Source organism: Leopardus geoffroyi, chromosome B4 (genome assembly GCF_018350155.1).
Source record: "Leopardus geoffroyi isolate Oge1 chromosome B4, O.geoffroyi_Oge1_pat1.0, whole genome shotgun sequence".
NCBI lineage: Eukaryota > Metazoa > Chordata > Mammalia > Carnivora > Felidae > Leopardus > Leopardus geoffroyi.
Genome location: NC_059341.1, coordinates 37,831,924 through 37,851,913, shown reverse-complemented (window position 1 = coordinate 37,851,913; position 19,990 = coordinate 37,831,924). Strand labels below are relative to the sequence as shown.

Here is a 19,990-nt window from a genome sequence, read left to right as displayed (position 1 = left end):
TCACAATGATGTTTTTTTCAGAAATAGAAAAACCCATTCTAAAATTAATAAAGAATCTCAAGAGGCTTTGAATAGTCAAAATAATCCTGAAAAAGAAGAACAAAACTGGAGGATTCACATTTCCTGATTTCAAAACTTACTACACAAAGCTAACTAGTGTGGTATTGCTAGAAGACACATACAGACCAAAGGAATAGAATAGAGATCCCAGAAATAAACCCTCAAATATATAGTCAAATGATTTTGACAAGGGTGTCAAGACCATTCTAGTGGAGAAAGGATAGTCTTTCAACAAATGGTGCTGGAAAACTTAATATCCAAATGCAAATAATAATAATAATAATAAATTTGGACCTTACCTAACACCACATACAAATATTAACTTAAAAAGATCAAGAGCCTAAACATAAGACCTAAAACAATAATTCTTAGAACAGGACAAAATCTTCACAACATTGGACTTGGCAATGACTCCTTGGATGTGACACCAAGGGCACAGGTAACAAAAGAATAGACAAAATGGACTTCATGACAAATTTTTTAATTTGTATGTCAAAAGAGACTATACACAGAATAAAAAGGCATCCCACAGAATAGGAGATAACATTGGCAAATTATATATATGATAAGGGATTATTACCAAAAATATATAGAGAACTCCTAAATGTCAACAATTACCAACAACAACTCAACAGTCTAATTCAAAAATGGGCAAGACATTTCTACAAAGATATACAAATGGCCAATAAGCACATGAAAAGATCTTCAACAGCACAGATCATTAGGGAAATTCAAATCAAAACTACAATGAGATACCACTTCCTACATATGAGGAGGACTACTATCCAAAAAGCAGAAAACAAAAGTTGGCAAGGATGTGAAAAACTCAGAACCCTTGTACACCACTTGTAGAAATGTAAAATGGTACAGCCAAGGTGGAAAACAGTACAGATATTCCTCAAAACATTAAAAACAGAATTACCATGTAAACCAGCAATTCCACTTCTCAGTATTTACCCTAAAGAAGCAGGGTCTTAAAGAGATATTTGTACATTCATGTTCACAGCAGTATTATTCACAATAGCTAAAGTGCAGATGCAACCCAAGTGGCCATCAACATTCGAACGGATAAGCAAAATGTGGCATATACAAACAGTGGGATATTATACAGCCTTAAAAAGGAAGGAAATTCTGACACATGCTACACAAAGTTATAGAAAGACAAATACTATATGACTCCATTTATAGCAGTTATCTAGAATAGTCTAAATTATAGAGACAGAAAGAATAGTGGTTGCCAGGGGCTGGGGGTGGGGTGTGGGGGGGGGGAGGGGAGAATGAGAAGGTACTGTCTTACAGATAGAGTTTCATTCAGTTTTACAAGATGAACAGAGTTCTGGTGATGGAGGGGGGCCGGGGGTGGTTGCACAAGAACGTGAATGAATATAATTCCAGTGAACAGCACACTTAAAAATGGTTAATGGCAAAAAAAGAGAAAAGCTTAATGGTAAATTTTATGCTATGTATATATTAACACAATAAAAAAAGAAAAAAACACTAAACATAAATTTGAGAAAATATAGGCTAATGTTTTTATAGTGTGAACTATAGAAAAGTCACAGCAAGACATAAAGCCCAGAAAGTATCAAGGAAACAACTGATAGATTTTATTACATAAAAATTTTAAACCTGAATGCTAAAAATTAGTAAATAAAATAAAAGCCAAGGCTACTGTAGGGAGAAAAAATGTAACAGGTACAACCAGCAGCTCTTTAAAGTGTCATTATTTTCTCATTTTTAAAATAATACTGCATTGCTTTTTAATTCAAGCAATGCTCCATGACACCACAATGGCCAAATAGCCCAGATTATCCAAAATAATCCTGATGTTTTCCACATCTTATATTTGAGGAGAATAAAAATCAATGGTTTTGAAGGATAATAGTAGTAAAAGCTTAGTGTTTGAAGTCTGAAAATCTGGGTTCAAATTCTGATTCTGGTACTTCCTCACTGTTTAATCTTCAACAATCAGTTCATACACCTAAGCCCTAGTTGCCTCAATTATGAAATGTGGACAGTAATATCTACCTCACGTTGTTTGTAAGTATCAGATAGTTATGTGTGGAAAGTATATGCAGACATACATAAAAGTGCTTTGGAAACTGGCTGCTAAAGCATCCACTTTGTTCACTGCTCCGAAGGTAGGCCACAGGCCAGTACAGTGAATTCACTGTTTAATTCTGACAATACTGAGCATAATATAAAAAAGACCATAGAGTACCCTGGTGATACAGAGGAAAGAAGACCAGTGAGTCTGGTGAGACCAGTCTACTGAGTACTGACTAGTCAAAGTCTGATGAGAATACCAAATATAGTTGGATGGTTGCAATACCCTGTGAAAAATACATTAACATAGGTACAATCTACCCAGTAGAAGTTTAGTTGCATTTCCTCCCCTTAGGCGATTAGACAGGCATCCTCAACTTTGGAACATCTATACATACAAATGACAAAATCATTCTCAGAGTAGGTAATCCTAGATGAGTAATGTAAAAAATGAACAATATGCCTTTATCTACCATGATCTAAGTCAATTATAGAACAATTTTCTCCATAAAAATTCTCAAAAAAAATTTTTTTAATGTTTATTTATTTTTGAGAGAGACAGACAGACAGAGAATCCAAAGCAGACTCCAGGTTCCAAGCTGTCAGCACAGAGCCGATGCAGGGCCCAAACCCAGGAACCATGAGATCATGACCTGAGCTGAAGTTGGACACTTAACCGACTGAGCCACTCAGGTGCCCCTACATAAAAATTCTTATAATTAATGTTTAGGTTTCTAGTCAAGCTCAGAAAGGCCTCAAACCATGGTAAATAAATAATCAACTGGGTTTTTAAGTTTATTTATTTATTTCGAGAGAGACAGAGCAAGGGTGGAAAGAGGAGAGAGAGAGGGAGACAGAGAATCCCAAGCAGGCTCCGTGCTGCCAGCACAGAGCCTGATGTGGGGCTTGAACCCACAGAACGATGAGATCATGACCTGAGCTGAAACCAAGAGTCAAAAGCTTAACCAACTGAGCCACCCAGGTGCCCCAATCACGTAATGGTTTCATAAACTTGAGTTGAGTTATATTTACTTTTATGTATTGCTCTGGAAATCCAATTTCATTTGAAAGATTTTTCTATAGGAAAACATCCTAAATGCCAAACAACCAATTCATACTAACATTTGGAACATAAATACGGCTATAAATTGGGGAACTATCCATATATCCTTTTTTTTTTTTAATTAATTTAATTATTTTGAGAGAGACGGAGAGAGCATGAGCAGGGGAGAGACAGAGAGAGAGAGAGAATCCCAAGCAGGCTCTGCAGGGTCAGCACAAAGCCCAATGCAGGACTTGAACGTGTGAAACTGTGAGATTATGACCTGAGCCGAAATCAAAAGTCGAATGCTTAACCAACTGAGTCACCCAGACAACCCTACCCGTGTATCTTTATAAACTCACCTGAAGTACCAAAGTTCGTGCTTAAAAAAAGTACCAGAGGCTACAATGGCAATACAGTCCACTCCAGACAGCATCAGCATTTACAGCAAGGACAGGGTGTTAATGTAACAGTAACAGTAATTCTAATGGATGTGACAACAGAATAGTGAGTAGAGAGAAGAGAGAGAAGAGAGCCTCTTTTCTACTCTGCTATTGACAAAGTGAGTTATTTCCCACAATCTTTCAAAACCTCCATCTTACTAATAAAAGAAACACAAAAATATGGATTTCTTATTTAACTAGCTAAGAATATATGAAAATAAATTTTAAAGGTGGCAAATTGTTGTGGTAGCCTCAAAAGATCATCAAGTTTACTACTTCCCATATGGAAAAGTGAAGAGAACGCAGGAAAAAGAGGAGATATTAGAATTGGGAGTAACCTTTCCTTTTTTCTTGTTCTGTTATATCGGGGAGGGGGCGAATATTAGAAAAAGGAAGTTTACAACTTCCTATATATCCTGTGATACATATGTGAGGATTTTGCTAGGAAGCCTAATGTTAGTATCACCACTTGCTGGTGATATGGAGCCTCGCTAACCAACAGTATAAGGCATTGTGTAGCCCTGCCAACTAGGAAATCACCATAGAAAAGCAGAGGCCAGGAGAGGTGAAAAATAATGCCAACTGAGAGAAAATATTTACAAAACACATATCTGATAAAGGAGTCATATCCAAAATATACAGAGAACTCTTAAAACTCATCAATAAGAAAACAACCCAATTAAAAAATGGGCAAATGATCTAAACAGACTCCTTGCCGAAGAAGATATACAGATGTCAAATAAGCATATGAAAAGATGTTCCATATCTTATGCCGTTAGGGAATGGCAAATTAACAAAAACAAAACAATGAGTTGCCACTGCATCCCTATTTTGTAATGGCTAAAATCCAAAACACTGACAACACCAAATGCTGGCAAAGATGTGGGGCAATGAGAAATCTCGTTTATTGCTGGTGGGCATACAAAATGGCACAGCAGCGTTGGAAGGCAGTTTGGTAGTTTCTAACAAAACTAAACCTACTCTCATCATACGATCCAGCAATTGTGCTCTTAGTATTTACCCAAATGAGTGGTAAACTTTTGTCCACACAAAAACTTGCACATGAATATTTTCATTGTGGTTACAGTAGCTTTATTCATAATTGCCAAAAACTGGAAGCAACCAAGATGTCCTTCAATAGGTGAATGGACAAACTGTGGTATATCCACACAATAGATTATTATTCAGTGATAAAAGGAAATGAGCTATCAAGCCACAGAAAAAAAAAGACATGGAGGTCTAGTGATAAGTGAAAGACACCAATATTTTTTTTTGTTATTACATTTCTTTATTTTTGAGAGGCACAGAGAGATAGAGAGCAAGCAGGAAAGGGGTAGAGAGAGATGGAAACACAGAATCCAAAGCAGGCTGCAGGCTCTGAGCTGTCAGCACAGAGCCCAACACGGGGTTCGAACCCACAAACTGTGAGATCATGACCTGAGCTGAAGTCGGATGCTTAACCAACTGAGCCACCCAGGCACCGCTAAAAGACACCAATCTAAAAAAACTGTATATACTTTATGATTCCAACCACATGAAATTCTGGAAAAGGCAACACTACAGAGATAGTAAAAACAGACCTAGAGGGTATAACGCTAAGTGAAGTCAGCCAGAGAAAGACAAATACCATATGATCCCATTCTTATGTGGAATTTAAGAATCAAAACAAATGAACAACAACAACAACAACAAAAGAAACAAACAAAAAAACCAGACTCTTAAATGCAGAGAACCAACTGGTGGTTGCCAGAGGGGAGGTGAGTAGGGGTATGGATGAAAAAAAATAAGGAGATTAAGTATACACATCTTGATGAGCACTGAGAAATGTATAGAATTGCTGAATCAGTATATTGTATATCTGAAACTAACACAACACTGTATGTTAACTATACTTGAATTTTAAAAAATAAAATAAATAACAACAAAAAGATCAGTGGAGAGATGAGTAAGTAGAGTACAGAGGATTTTTAGGGCAGTGAAACTATTCTTATGATACTGTAATGGTAGATACATGCCATTATACGTTTGTCAAAACTCACAGGATGCACAATACAAAGAGTGAACCCTAATGTAAACTACAGACTTTAGTTAATAATAACATATCAATATTGGCTCATCAATTATAAAAAATGTATCACACTAATGCAAAATGTTAATAACAGTGGAAATGGGGTGAGTGGGTGAGGGGCTATATGGGAACTCTCTGTACTTCCCTTTATTTTTCTATAAATATAAAACTGCACTAAAAAGTAAAATCTATTAATTAAAAACAATGATAGTATCAATACTGTGCTTTTAAGTTCCTGCCTTGACCAAAATAATCCCCTATTTCTGACAAGACTGGACGTCTGGAACATGTTTATATGGCTTATTATTCTGTATAGGCCTGTTTCCACGGCCATAAACTGACAGACTGGAATACACACCTGATAAAGGCTGAAGTAATCAGACTCTCCTGGGATTTTTAATTGGCTCTGAGAGATCTGAGATCTGAGTACAGTATAGGCTATTTTGTTGTAATTCAACCTTTCAAAAAGTAATTCAACCTTTATTTTACAGTTGGAGAAACTGAGGCACAGCTAAATTATGTGGTCCCACAATCAGTAAATGAGAGTGCTAGGATCCAAACCCAGGAAGCCTAGTTCCAAAGCTTATGCTCTCAACCCTTATATGAAAGAATATTTTACTTTACATTTTATTTGTAACCAAGAATACTAGGACACCTAAAACTGGATCTGACACAAATTGATAGGTCAGTTACAACTGCCATCTCTAATTCAAACTTTCTTTTAGAAAGGACACAGAATTGAGATCTAAGAAAAAATATGGATATATAGAAACATTCATAAACAGGTAATTTTCTTTAGGAGAATTGATACTGCCTTTTACCCTCTTGGCATTACCTTCAATGATACCATCAACCAATGCAAAGTAAGGTTTTGTACTCCATATTTTTAGACCCTTTCAAAATACAATTCTCTCTAAAATTTTTTTCCTTTAGAACTCCTTTGAAAAGTCTAAATTTCCCATATGCCTTTCAAATGAAAGCACCTGATATTTTAATACATTTATTCCCAATCACTGAGTCATAATATTTTGTCATATTGTGACATCCTTAGCTTCCTTATTTCCCACTGCCAAGCAATTTTGGCATGTGTACCTGTGAGATTATACACAGCATTTGTAACAAAGAAATCAGAATAATTTTAATGAACTATATATGTTATTTTCATTGTTTTATATGCATATGATAAACATTTTTAAATGTGAATATGGATGTGAATTGATAAACTTCTGAAAAGATGTAGATGAATCAGGGACTAGGAAAGTCAATGAAAAGGGAACAGGGAAGCATTCCCTCCCCGCTGCCGTATCCACCCCCAAATCCCCATTTTACCCACATCCCTAGAGTTGCTCCGCAAGTATTTACTTTAATAAATATCAGACCTTTACTAACACCAATGAAGAGATCCCTTTTTCCCCCAAATGTAGTGCCTGGTCTTTGTTTCTTGAGGCTTCCTTCTCTTTTTTCCTGACCAATTCTTTATTTCTTTTTTTTTTTTTTTAATTTTTATGTTTATTTATTTTTGAGAGAGAGACAGCGCGGGGGAGGGGCAGAGAGAGGGACGGAGGGCGGGGAGACACACAGAACCTGAAGGCTCCAGGCTCTGAGATGCCAGCACAGAGCCCAATGTGGGGCTCGAACTCACCAACCACTGAGATCATGACCTGAGCCAAAGTCAGACGTTTAACTGACTGAGCCACCCAGGTGCCCCTTGACCAATTCTTTCAATGATCAACATCATACTGAATTTTACCCCTTTGTATGGGACATCAAATGACAAAATACCAAAGAGAAAGGGCGTTTCAAGACTGCAATAGATTTACAAGAATCCCAAAGTTGAATTTAAAAACCAGTGAAATTCACAGACCATAATTCTCATGACTCCTGGAAAGTTCCTTCTGGAGCTGTCATGGAAACATAATACAATTCCTCTTTACAGAGCAGAGTGAATGATCATTTCTTGTTTCCTGCTACCTCAATTCTATTATATTTTTAAGCCACACACCCTTCCTTGTGAATTGTTTTGTTAGTGTAAATATAAAAAAGCTTCTTAGTTGACAGATAAACAGAAAGGACAAGAACAATCTGTTTAAACATATAAATTGCTGTCTTAGCCATAGTCAAACCAGTGATTGCTCAACAGCTATGCTATTCAAAGTCCAGGAGGAAAAACCTATCATCTTCCCCCTAGGATCTTTACCTATCAATACTCTTTTTTTTTTTAATTTTTTGAACATTTATTTATTTTTGAGATACAAGGAGACAGAGCACGAGCAGAGAAGGGGCACAAAGAGACAGGGAGGCACAGAATCCGAAGCAGGCCCCACCCAGGCTCTGAGGTGTCAGCTGAGCCTAACGTGGGGTTTGAACTCAGAACTGTGACATCATGACGTGAGTCGAAGTCAGATGCTCAACCAGATGCTCAACTGACTGAGCCACCCAGGCGCCCCACCTATCAATACTCTTAAATTGAAAGCACTAACCTTAGGCCTTCCATAAACATGGAAGCAAACAATCTTACTTTTCTACATTTTCCTTCCCTAATAAAAGGGATAATAATAACGATCTCATAAAACATTTAAGAATGAAAGTAAAGTCAATCAGCTTTACAGAAGAATAAACTAAGGACAGGCTCTGGATCCAGACTCCAGATTCCCTGGCTTTTTAATATCATGGCTCCTTACTACCTCTGATGTTATTTCACCTCTGCCCACCTCATGCACACCATAAGGATAATAATAATTTTTATCTCATATGACTATATAAAATTTAGACAAAATAGTAAGTAGAAAATGATTAGAATAGTGTCAGGTACATAGGAAGCACACATTAAATCTGTATTATTTTCTGAATCTCTAACTTGCCTATGTGTTTTGTTAAGAGTTAAAGATATAGTTAATGACACTAACATTATTAAATGTTAAAGAAAATTTTTGTGTTAAAATAAAATGGCCTACTACTTATAAAAGAATAATGGGCACTCAATAAATTCAAGCAGCTACAAATAAAATGTGTGGCCTCTGTTAATATAATGCATCAAAGAGGGAGCAGTGATTTTTACTCTGAACCTTCCATAAGGAATTATCATAGTGTCAATGAAGTAATTTTTTTTAAATGTTTATTTATTTTTGAGACAGAGAGACACAGAGCATGAATGGGGGAGGGTCAGAGAGAGAGGGAGACACAGAATCTGAAGCAGGCTCCAGGCTCTGAGCCTCAGCACAGAGCCCGACGCGGGGCTCGAACACACAGACCACGAGATCATGACCTGAGCCGAAGTCGGACGCTCAACGACTGAGCTACCCCGGGCCCCTAGTGTCAATGAAGTAAGAAGAAAAAAGTAACAAATACAAGTTCCCACTCTTTCCCTCCCCGACTCGAACCTTCCAATAGCTCCCACAGTTCCATTATTTCTTTAACAAATAAGCTCAACAAATAAGCTCAGCTGTGGATAATGATCACATATGTTCTAACATTAGTTTTTGAAATATTAAAAAATATGTTGGTATGAAATGTAAAATTTCTGATCACTAATGAATTCAACTTATACTCTTAGAGAAACTCATCTTTAGGGAAATATATGCTCCTTATTAACTTATTATTTCCCAACTTTAGCCAACTGTCCAGTATGATTATAAACTTTACATGACTTTGCAGCACTATTTGTAACAGCAAAAGATAGCACAATCTAATGTTCATCTGTAGGGACTAATTAGATTAAGTATACCATATCCATACAATCAATACCATGCAGCTGTTAAAAAAAAAAAAAGCACTGATATAAATAAAATACGGAAATATATAGAAACATAGGGATACTAACTTGGAACAATTTCCAAGAATGTTTTATTAATTGAAAAAGGCAAGGTGCAGAAAATTGGGGAGTATTTACCATCATTTATGAAAGAAAAATATATATACAGATATTTCATCTGAAATGCAGAAAATATCTGTGGAAGGATACACAGTAAGCTGGTTTCAGTGTTGCCTTCAGGGAGGAAAACTAAACAGGTAGGGGATGGGAAGTATTCTTACTTTTCATTATGTGCTCTTTTCCTCCTTTTGAATTTTGTACCTGTGAAGGGCAGATCACCTGGCAAGAAGCTTGGAAAGATCAAGCCCTGATAAGAAGCTTGAAATTTTCAGCTCGGCTACTCATTCTCTTGAAGAGGAAGGGCTGAGAATGGAATTCATGACTGATAATGCCTATCTGATGAAGCCTCCATTAAATTCCACAAGTAGAGAGTTTGGAGAGCTTCCAGGTTGGCAAACACATCCACACTGGGAGGGTGATACACCCCAACTCCACGGGGACAGAAGTTCCTGCACTTGGGACCCTCCCAGGCCTTGCCCTACGTATCTCTTGATCTGGCTGTTCTTCCACATCCTTTATCATATCCTTTAATAAGCCGGTAAATGTTAAGTGTTTCCCTGAGTTCTGTGAGCTGTTCTAGAAAATTAATTGAACCCAAGGAAGAGGTCTTTGGAACATACAGTCTACAGCCAGTTGGTCAGAAGCACAGGTGATAACCGGGGCTTGTGAATGACATCTGAAACTAGGGGTGGGGGGGACAGTCTTGTGGGACCCAGCCTTTAAATCTGTGGGATCAGACACTACCTTGGGTAGACAGTGTCAGAATTTAGTTGAATTGTAGGGAACCCACCTGGTATCACAGGGAAATTGCTTGTTGTACGGACAAAACCCCCCACATTTGGGGATCAGAAATGTCAGAAGTGTTCTGTGTGAGTAGCTGAAAAGACACAACAGGGAAGAAACACACAGTAGGAAAGGACTGGGTTTTCCCCTACCTGGAAAGGAAAAAGCTGAATTTTTCTGTAATAGTACCATGTAAAGGCATTTTAAAAATATATATTAAGTCAACTTTTTTTTTTTAATGTTTATTTACTTTTGAGAGAGCACATGTATGCACAAGCGAGGAAGACGCAGAGAAAGAGGCAGACATAGGATCTGAAGCGAGTTCTGTACTAACAGCAGAGAGCCTGACGCAGGGCTTGAACTCACAAACCGTGAGATCACAACCTGACTGAGCCACCGAGGTAACCCTATTAAGTCAACTTCTTAGCTCATTAGGTGTAACTAAGAATAAAACAATTTGAAACTATAAATGGTTGAAATTAATATAGGATCCAGCAATGTTCTGCTATGTATTACTCAACCCCATGTCTCAATTATAAGCACACTGGTCTGATCTCCACTAATTGCTACATGTGTTCACTCAAAATATGCTTGAAGGCTCTTAAATGGCTGCATTTTAAAATGAAAAAAAAAAAAAAAGACTGTAAATGTTGTTATTTATTTTTATTTTTTAAGTAATCTCTACATTCAATGTGGGTCTTAAACTCACAACCCCAAGATAAAGAGTTGCATGCTTTACTGACTGAGCCAGCCAGTCAGCCCTAATTTTTTTTTTTTTTAAAGTAAGCTCTATGCCCAATGTGGGACTTGAACTCATGACCCTGAGAATTTTTGTTGATTTTTTTTCAACTAGAAATCAAAACTGATGCCATTATCCCAGTTAGCAACATGAACCCCCAGAACAACCACAGGAGCACCGTGCTGTGTTAGCAATACAGTTGACGCTTTTAGGAGAGATCTGTTAAGGGAATGTGTGCATACTTCTGGTTCAAGTGCAAGCTTGTGAGTACTGAAGCTAAATTTATCCACATCAGTGTCAATTATAGGGTGTTTATGCTATGGCTGTGCTGTCAGGAGACGCACTCTACACTTCCCTGGGAATTCTCTTGTTTTCACCACAACAGAGCAACTGCCAAAACAGTGCCTCTGCTAAGCTAAGTGACACCCACAGTAATTTCTTTTATGACTTTTGAGAGACCACTTCGAACACTCAAAAGAAAAGCAAAATTACAAAAGAAACTTAATGAACACCAGTACTTTCTAACATTACTCAACATTGGCAATGGCACATGATGTCTAGAACATGGAAGACGTGAAACATGTTTATAAATAAATTAATTTTAAAGTTAGATGAAAAAACTCCTTTTATGTATGCCTTAAAGAAATATTCTAATTCATTATCTCTTACTTTTGGACTTTCCAAAGTAGGTAAAAATTAGATACTACTGTCCCCATTTTATAGTTGTATGGCTATGGAAAATAATTAAGAAACTGAGAAAGGATCACTAAGTTACCCTGCCTAACCATGAGAAATATTCTGAACAGAAGTTACTGTAAACTTAAAATCATTTTTAGTGAAAAAAAAAAACCTTTATTTTTAGTTTAAAACTGTGTATGAACTTTTCACAGACTTAATAAAATAGTACCTACCCTACTGGCTTTACACATTACCAGAGATGATAAAGACTTCTGCTCTATTCTTTGGTTTTCTCATTTAAATTTCCTCTTAGTTATGTGCTTAGATGGGACAATATGTCTAGCACATAGCAGACCAAGATTACTCAGTCTGAGATCATTATTCTATATCAGAAAAGCTGGAAGCAGTTATTTTTTAAAAATTTTTAAAAATCTTTTATTTCTGAGGGAGGGAGAGAGACAGAGAGAGAGACAGAGAGAGAGAGACAGAGCATGAGCGGGGGAGGGGCAGAGAAAGAGGGAGAATGAGAATCTAAAGCAGGATCCAGGCTCCGAGCTGTCAGCACAGAGCCTGATGGGGGGCTTGAACTCACGAACTGTGACACCACGACCTGGGCCGAAGTCAGATGCTTAACTGACTGAGCCACCCAGGTGCCCCTAAAAAATTTTTTTAAAAAAGAAAGTGAAAAGGCAATCCACTGACCAAGAGGTAATATCTGTAAATCATTTATTTGATAGGGAATCACATCCAGAATACATATAAAGAACTCTTACAACTAAGTAATAAAAAGAAAACCCAATTTAAAAGTTTACAAAGTAAATGAACAGATATTTCTCTAAAAATATAGGAATGACCAATAAGCACACAAAAAAATGCTCAACATTATTCATCATTAGAGAAATGCAAATCCAAAAAAGCACAATGAGATGCTACTTCACATCCACTAGGATAGCTATAATCAAAAAGATAGCAATAACAAGTAATGCTGAGGATGTAGAGACATTGGAACCCTAACACACTGCTGGTGGGAATGTAAAATGCTGCAGCCTTTTGGGAAAACAAGTCTGATAGCCCCTCAAGTTGTAGAACATAGAGTTACCATATAACCCAATAACTCGACTTAAGTATATATGCAGAAGAAATAAAAATATATGTCCACACAAAGACTTGGACACTAATGTTCATAGCAGTATTATTCAAAACGGTCAAAAAGTGGAACAACTCAGCATGCTAACCCACACCCCAACCACACACACTCAAACGGTCAGCAGAGTCTGGAATTTCACTACCATGGTATTTCAATAAGTCTGCCAAGAATCTTTTCAGTCAAAATGCCAGTTCATTTGAATTGTTAGGTAGCAGAATTTCCAACCCAGTGTATGCACGCTGAAGAAACCCATGGGAGGAATGGATTATAGTATATACAAGTGAAAAAGAGTCATCAGATTTCATGGTCTGAACTGATTACGGTGACAGGTAGTTGGGGCAAGAGCTATCAATAAAGTAATTTTCTCTAAGTCAACTGACAAATAGATTCGCCTTGTCCAAATCCCAAATCCCAAATGTTAATATTGGAAGGCCATATTTTCACATGTACTGAGACACCAAGAATACCTCTGGCTCTAACAAAACATTGCTTCCGGGGAAAGGTATGTAAAGGTCAAATTAGAACTGCTAGAAAAGACTCCTTTGAAAGCTATCCTTCCTCCTCTGAGGACGAATGTTAGTATTCTAGTCTCAGCTGTCTTCTACTTGAATGACTGCCACAATCTGGAACTAACTTAATTGAACCTAGGGAATGAAAATCCATTTCCTAAGAGGCCCATTTAGTGGGGCCCATTTCTTTCCTTCAGAAAGAAGGGGGAATTGTTTGGGGATAGAGGCAACGAGAAGGAAAAGTTGGCAGCTGATTAAATCATCAGTTTGTCCCCAAATATGCAGCAAGGAAAATTACTTCAGAATGAACCCTCTCCGTTTGCATGTTCCACAGAACAAAAGCAACAACATTCTTTCGAGTGAACCAATCAGAAAGGTTATTTTAATTGCATAATTTGATTCAGAAGTCAAAAAACTTCATTTCTTCTTTCTAGATTTAAAAAGGCATGTTACTCAGAATCTAAGTTCATTCTACCTTTTGCCTGATTCTCCTTTCCTCAGGGGTTACATTTCTCTCTTCAGGAATGTTACTTATTTCCCTTCTATTTCTTGGGTAGAGATGAAAGTGCATTTGTGTGTGTGTGTGTGTGTGTGTGTGTGTGTGTGTGTGCGCGCGCGCGCGCGTGTCTAACAATACCAAAGAAGTATTTCTATTCCCTTTACAATGGATGAAATTAATACTCATTTGTACTTCACTAAAACATGATTTCAACTGTTCATCCTAAAAATAATCAGAATGTAATCAGTATCTGTTGTTATCATTTATATGTAAAAATGGCATCCAGAATATTTGGAATAGATATTTTGAAAAGTGGTGGGGGATGGAGGGTGGGGAGGGAAGAGGAGACTTCCCTCAGGGGCACCTGGGTGGCTCAGATTGAGTGGCTGACTTCAGCTCAAGTCATGATCTCACAGATCATGGGTTCCAGCCCTGCATCAGGCTTGCTGCTGTCAGCACAGAGCCTGCTTCTGATCCTTTCTCCCCCTCTCTCTGTCCCTTCCATGCTTGCTCCCTCTCAAAAATAAATTAAAATATTAAAAAAAAGAAGAAGAAATCAAAAGCCTGGATTTTACTTCTGAATTTTACCTTTGGCTACATCATTTACTGGTCATGTGACCTTAGGTACATCACATCCTTTCTGAGCCTAAACTTCCCCATCTATAAAATGAAGATAACAACGACAGCCCTGCTTTCTTCAGGGCTATGAAGCTCAAAAGAGATCAAATGAGTGAAACACTATGAAGGCTGCAAAAGCTACCCAAATGTAAGCCCTTATTACTGATAATTTTATCTTGACAGATCTTCCCTTAATGCACAGCTTAAGAACTTTACTCAGCCAAAACACTCTTTTCTACTTTGTCTCTGGCTCATATGGCATTGCTGTAACAAAATTAAACTGTTAGAATAGGGAAACAGGTCAATCCTCTATTAAATTTGTTTCATTCTAAAACCTAAAATTGGGGCGCCTGGGTGGCGCAGTCAGTTAAGCGTCCGACTTCAGCCAGGTTACGATCTCGCGGTCCGTGAGTTCGAGCCCCGCGTCAGGCTCTGGGCTGATGGCTCAGAGCCTGGAGCCTGTTTCCGATTCTGTGTCTCCCTCTCTCTCTGCCCCTCCCCCGTTCATGCTCTGTCTCTCTCTGTCCCAAAAATAAATAAACGTTGAAAAAAATAAATAAATAAAAAAAATAAAATAAAATAAAACCTAAAATCAAAGGCAAACTGCAGATTTATTGAAGTTTCTTCCTGAAAAGCTGAATAGCAATGATTTATTCTTCCTGAAGACTGAAAAATAATCTTTGTTTTCTTCTTACAGTTCTATTTTCCATACTTTAATTACTACAGGAAAAAAATTAAAACTTGCAGTAACTATATAGTTCATATTCTTTTTTTTTTAATGTGGTCATTTTTTAAAATTTTATTTTAGTGCTTTCATTTATTTATTTTGAGAGAGAGAGAGAGAGAGAGAGAGTGTGTGTGCAAGCAGGGGAGGGGCAGAGAGAGAGGGAGAGAGAATTCCAAGCAGGCTCCACCAACCCAGGGCTCAATCCCACAAACTGTGAGATCATGACCTGAGCTAAAATCAAGAATCAGATGCTTAACCGACTGAGCCACCCAGGCGCCCTGCTATAGTTCATATTCTAAAAATACATCTTGCCCATGATGAAAGTAGAAATCTGAGTTTAGTTAATTATATTTTACCCTAAAACTCAAAATCATCCAGTATTAGCAGTGGGGAAAGAATATTTGAAGATTTTTTAATATAATATCTTTGAAAGTTCTCATAAGACGCCCATCAATGAACTAGGTGACATGAAGACAATAAGAAAAGACACATTTTTCACTGAAAATCATTTTGTACCTTTTGAAATTTGAGCCATGTGCTGTTAAATATATATATATATTTGCTATTTATTAATTCGTTATAAATCACTTAGGGCATCCAAGGAAGCCTCATTTTCCAGAGGAGAAAACTGAAGCCAAAGAAGGAGATGTGCGGCTCAACATCACACTGCTACAGAGAGAAAAGGCTGGGATTAGAACTCAGGAACCCAGAGGAAGTTTCCAGTGCCTCCCACAATACCATGCGGTCAAACAGCAAATGCCATCTTATAAAAAATAAAAGCATTACTCTAACCCTCTTCAGAACTGTGGTCTTCCAGGGGGTTCTGGTGACGCATATGACACAATGCTAATCATTCGTGTTTTCACAGAAGTTCTAAGGCAGAGACAGACATGGCAATCTTCATTATCAAGCCTCATACCAGGTATTAAAGTAAGTGAATAAAGACAGCACATCAATCGGCATGTGGATAGGGCGTCTTCTCTCAAGCATAAGTGGATTTAAGTTGTAACCAGGCCAGGAAAATTTTGCAGCTTTCATTATTACTAACAGTAAGGATGTCTGATGAGGCAGAACAGATTCAGTAGAACAAAGAGCTTATTTCTAGTGAATTGATTCAGAGAAAATAAAGCAAAAGCAGACTGCAAGAAATTCTAGTTTTAAAGAAGCCATAATCCACTATTCTCAAACAGGAGATCTAGGCGAATTATCAAGTCCCCTTCTAGTCCTAAAATCCTCAAGCAAGCAACTTCAACTCCTCCTCTGAGTTAATTTCAAGCATACTTTTCCCCTTAGTAAGCAGAAACGTTACCATTTTCTTTCAACAGGCACAAATGCAGGAAAAACAGCAGAGTTTCCATAGGAAAAAATAAGAGAAATCAGAAATAAAAACTATTCCAAAAACTGTCTGAATTGTTTGCTTGGAACAGAAGGATCTTAGAAAAAAGAGAATTTACTGCAGGGATTATTCTCTCCTTTCTAAGTCTGTATTTAGCTTTCACATTTGGAAAAATACATTCATGATTGATATTGGGAGCTTTTAGTATTTACCAAACATACTGCAGTCCTGTATTGGATAATCTGAGTATCTTTAAACCCTAAGTCTCTTTATTTGTCAACAAGTAGTTGATCCGATGAAACATTTAAAAAAGAAAGAACATGAGAGAGGATACCAAGCCTGGATGATACATAACCTCCAGCTACTACTGTTCATATTTCTAAAGAGAAAGCATGGCGTGTGGATAAACCACAGATGACTTTCTAAATCAACAGGGCTGCAAGGTCACATCACACCAAGAAATCTCTCACCATACCTTCAATTATCTATCAGGAATAAAAGGCCAGAAAGAGCTCAAGTTCTAGCACCAACCAACCACAAGCATCTCCAAGGAATCTAGACTATAAAATGCCTAGCTTCACCAAAGGTCCTGAGTGTTGTTTCAAATTCCATCTCCAATTTTCACTAAATATTTCAGAAATAGGAAATATTTGGGGTTAGTAATTTTTCCATTTTGTTGAAAAGAAATCGTTAAAAAATTTTAAAAATAAAAGGGGGGGGGCCTGGGTGGCTTGGTCAGTTGGGCATCCAACTTCAGGTCAGGTCATGATCTCACAGCTCGTGGGTTCCAGCCCTGCATTGGGCTCTGTGCTAACAGCTTGGAGCCTGGAGCGTGCTTCAGATTCTGTGTCTCCCTGTCTCTCTGCTCCTCCCTTGCTCACACTGTGTCTCTCTCTCTCTTTTCAAAAATAAATGAACATTAAAAAAAATTAGAAAAAAAAAAAGAAACCTGTTTCATGGGAAAACAGTCACATAATTCAAAGAAAAAAAAAACACAGGAAATTTAAAAGTCAGATGTTATACTTCACACTGAAATGTATTAATACCAAAAACTCATTGAAACCATTAAACACACAACCTGAAGCCAAAATAGAAGAGATGTTCCACTCCCTCTCAGCAACAACTGAGTTAAGTAGTGATAGAAACTGCACTTAAAATTACCTAGGGCAGGAGACACATTTGGTGACTCACTCTCCTTTGATGTCTGCTTTTAAATTAAAGAGCTGTTTTCTTTGGGAAGAAAAAGGAGGGAAACTTTAAAATTATCCCTTTAAACTTCAGGTCCAATAAATTAAAAACCATTTTGCCTCATGGTCTCGGTTTCTAAGTCAATTCCTTTTTTCCCCCCAAAATCATGAGTCATAGATCAACATCTGGTACCCATGAAATTTACTTCCGTAAATTCATTTAATTAATTTACTGAATGCCCACAAGTAAACAAATACCATCTGAATTCAACGAAGACGCTGATTTTTAGCTCTACCTCCTCCTAGCACTTCCATATTTATGTCCGAAAACGTGGGTTATTTTTCTCTCATCTTGAGAAAAAGAAAGCGTAGCAAAGAAATTTCTCAGAGAGCAGCTATCACGTAAATAAAAAGATAAAAGAGGAAAATGGGCGTTCTCTATCCCCAACGCCTCCTTCGTGACTTTTTAAATGATTTAGAATTGCTTAAATATCTACTAATCTAAACATCAGACTAAATCATTACACGCTACATCTTTATTTGCTTTGGTAATGGAATAAAAAGCGGGGAATACAGTTGGCGTGTATGATTTCAATCCTCAGACAATACCAAAGTTCGAAGCCAATGATTTCATGCCGCTGCCTGTTAACTTTTCATTAACCTAGCTAACAAGAAATTGACAGACTGAGATTTCAGATTGTTGTATTTCCCAGGCTCTCCCCCTGGCGGAGGCAGGAAAAAACGGCACCGCAGAGAAAAAGAAGCACAAACAAGGGGTATGGTAGATGACAAATAAGACGAACAATCCTAAATAAGAATTACTGTAAAGCAGATAGATAGAAGCTAAAGAACAGTTTTGCACTTTCAGTTCTCGGACTCTGTTCTAGAATTCAGCACCGCCTGCCAAAAACAATGGCATTAGAGCAAATGATTAAATATCACCCACAGCCTTCCCCTGCGACACCCCGAGAAAAGACTTCATCCACTTCAATTATGATGACACTGCTCGGCAGTGCGTGAGAAGCAATAATACCGAACATTTTGAGTAAGCGAGGCCCACAGAGAGCAAGGCGAGCTCGTAACCAAAACTCCAAGAGTTTCCCAAGCAGGGACCAGAACACAAAGTCTTTGCCCTCAGTACCGGCTGCAGAACCGCTGCCTCCTACCGCCCACCGATAAAAAGGGGATCCTCCACCGTCGAGTAGGGGATAGGGGATTCGCCTCCTGCCGCCAAATCTGTCCCTACCTCCCCAACCCAAGCCCACCGCCTTCTCTCTTCAGAGCTCCCAGAGAGGAGCGCCACAGTCTCACTCCATTCTTCCGCCCCGCTCGAGACGAAACCAGCCACCACCCCTCTCGGACCTGTCCCCGCGGGGTCCGAGTCGGCAGCGCGACGCCTCCATCCCCGCAGCTCAGGAAGTGGCGACCACGTCCACAATCCCCGACTCCGCTGCTAGGGTGGCAAGCCTGGCAGGCATTCGGGCCCCGCCCCCTGGCAACCACACTCTGCACTGTCGCCACCGCCTATTGGCCCTCGTGTCCACCGCTCTTCTCTCATTGGCTATTGCTGCCGCCCCCAGATGCGGGAGGGTTTCTAAGGGGCGGAGGCACTAGGAGTTAAAGGCGCCTGCGCGGGAGCTCTGGTGACGCGCCAGTAGGGCTGGGTCCACGGACCGCGGCACGGGGAAGGGGCCGAGGGTGGAGGGATGTGTTCGCTTCAGCAGTGTTGGCTTCCAGCTGCGAAGTCACTTTGTCGGAGGAGTGGCCCATCCCCCTAACCGCCACCCACGGAGCGGCTTCCCCACATCCCAGCAGTGTCTACCCGAAGACCACCCAGAGCGCTTCCAGAGGTCTATGTAATGTTAGGACTCATAGACGTCCGCCGACTCCGTCACAGTCCAGCCCCTCCCCTGACACCAGAGCCTTCCGGGAACCACACTTGTACCCACTACGGCAGTCATTCCCGGGTAAATGCATCTTTCATAGTTACCTGGTCTCTCACTCCAATTGAACAAAACTTCAGGCCCCCTTCCTCCAGCCCAAACTTTTAAAGCATTGCTAGACCGACTCTACAGACTCTAGGAACCTTTCCCATTTATCTTTCTCTACAGCCTATGAACGATCTTCAAACATCCACATCCCGTGAGATCCGCTATCTAAATATGTACTCTCGTTTCCAATAAACGTTGTCGCCAACCGTCACCTCCTTCTCACCACCAACTTACACATATCATTAT

At 38.7% G+C, this 19,990-nt stretch overlaps 1 protein-coding gene and 1 long non-coding RNA gene across 7 annotated transcripts in view; one reads left to right on the top strand and one right to left on the bottom strand.

The window, feature by feature from the left end:
• TULP3 (TUB like protein 3) overlaps positions 1-19,316 on the bottom strand; it is a 65,521-nt gene extending 46,205 nt beyond the window's left edge. For 2 of the 6 annotated variants that reach the window (XM_045466859.1, XM_045466858.1), the window contains exon 1: positions 19,116-19,307. In XM_045466859.1, the coding sequence (XP_045322815.1) occupies positions 19,116-19,156 (41 nt within the window). In that variant the 5' untranslated portion in view covers positions 19,157-19,307. Of the gene's footprint in view, positions 1-2,427; positions 2,495-19,115 lie in introns of all 6 variants that reach the window. The other 4 variants (XM_045466857.1, XM_045466861.1, XM_045466856.1 and 1 more) reach the window with 4 other exon arrangements.
• Positions 19,317-19,606: 290 nt separating this feature from the next.
• On the top strand, positions 19,607-19,955 carry LOC123592046. The gene is made up of 2 exons (XR_006709568.1): positions 19,607-19,720; positions 19,865-19,955. It is a non-coding gene; the product is annotated as an uncharacterized LOC123592046 (long non-coding RNA).
• Positions 19,956-19,990: the final 35 nt, after the last annotated feature.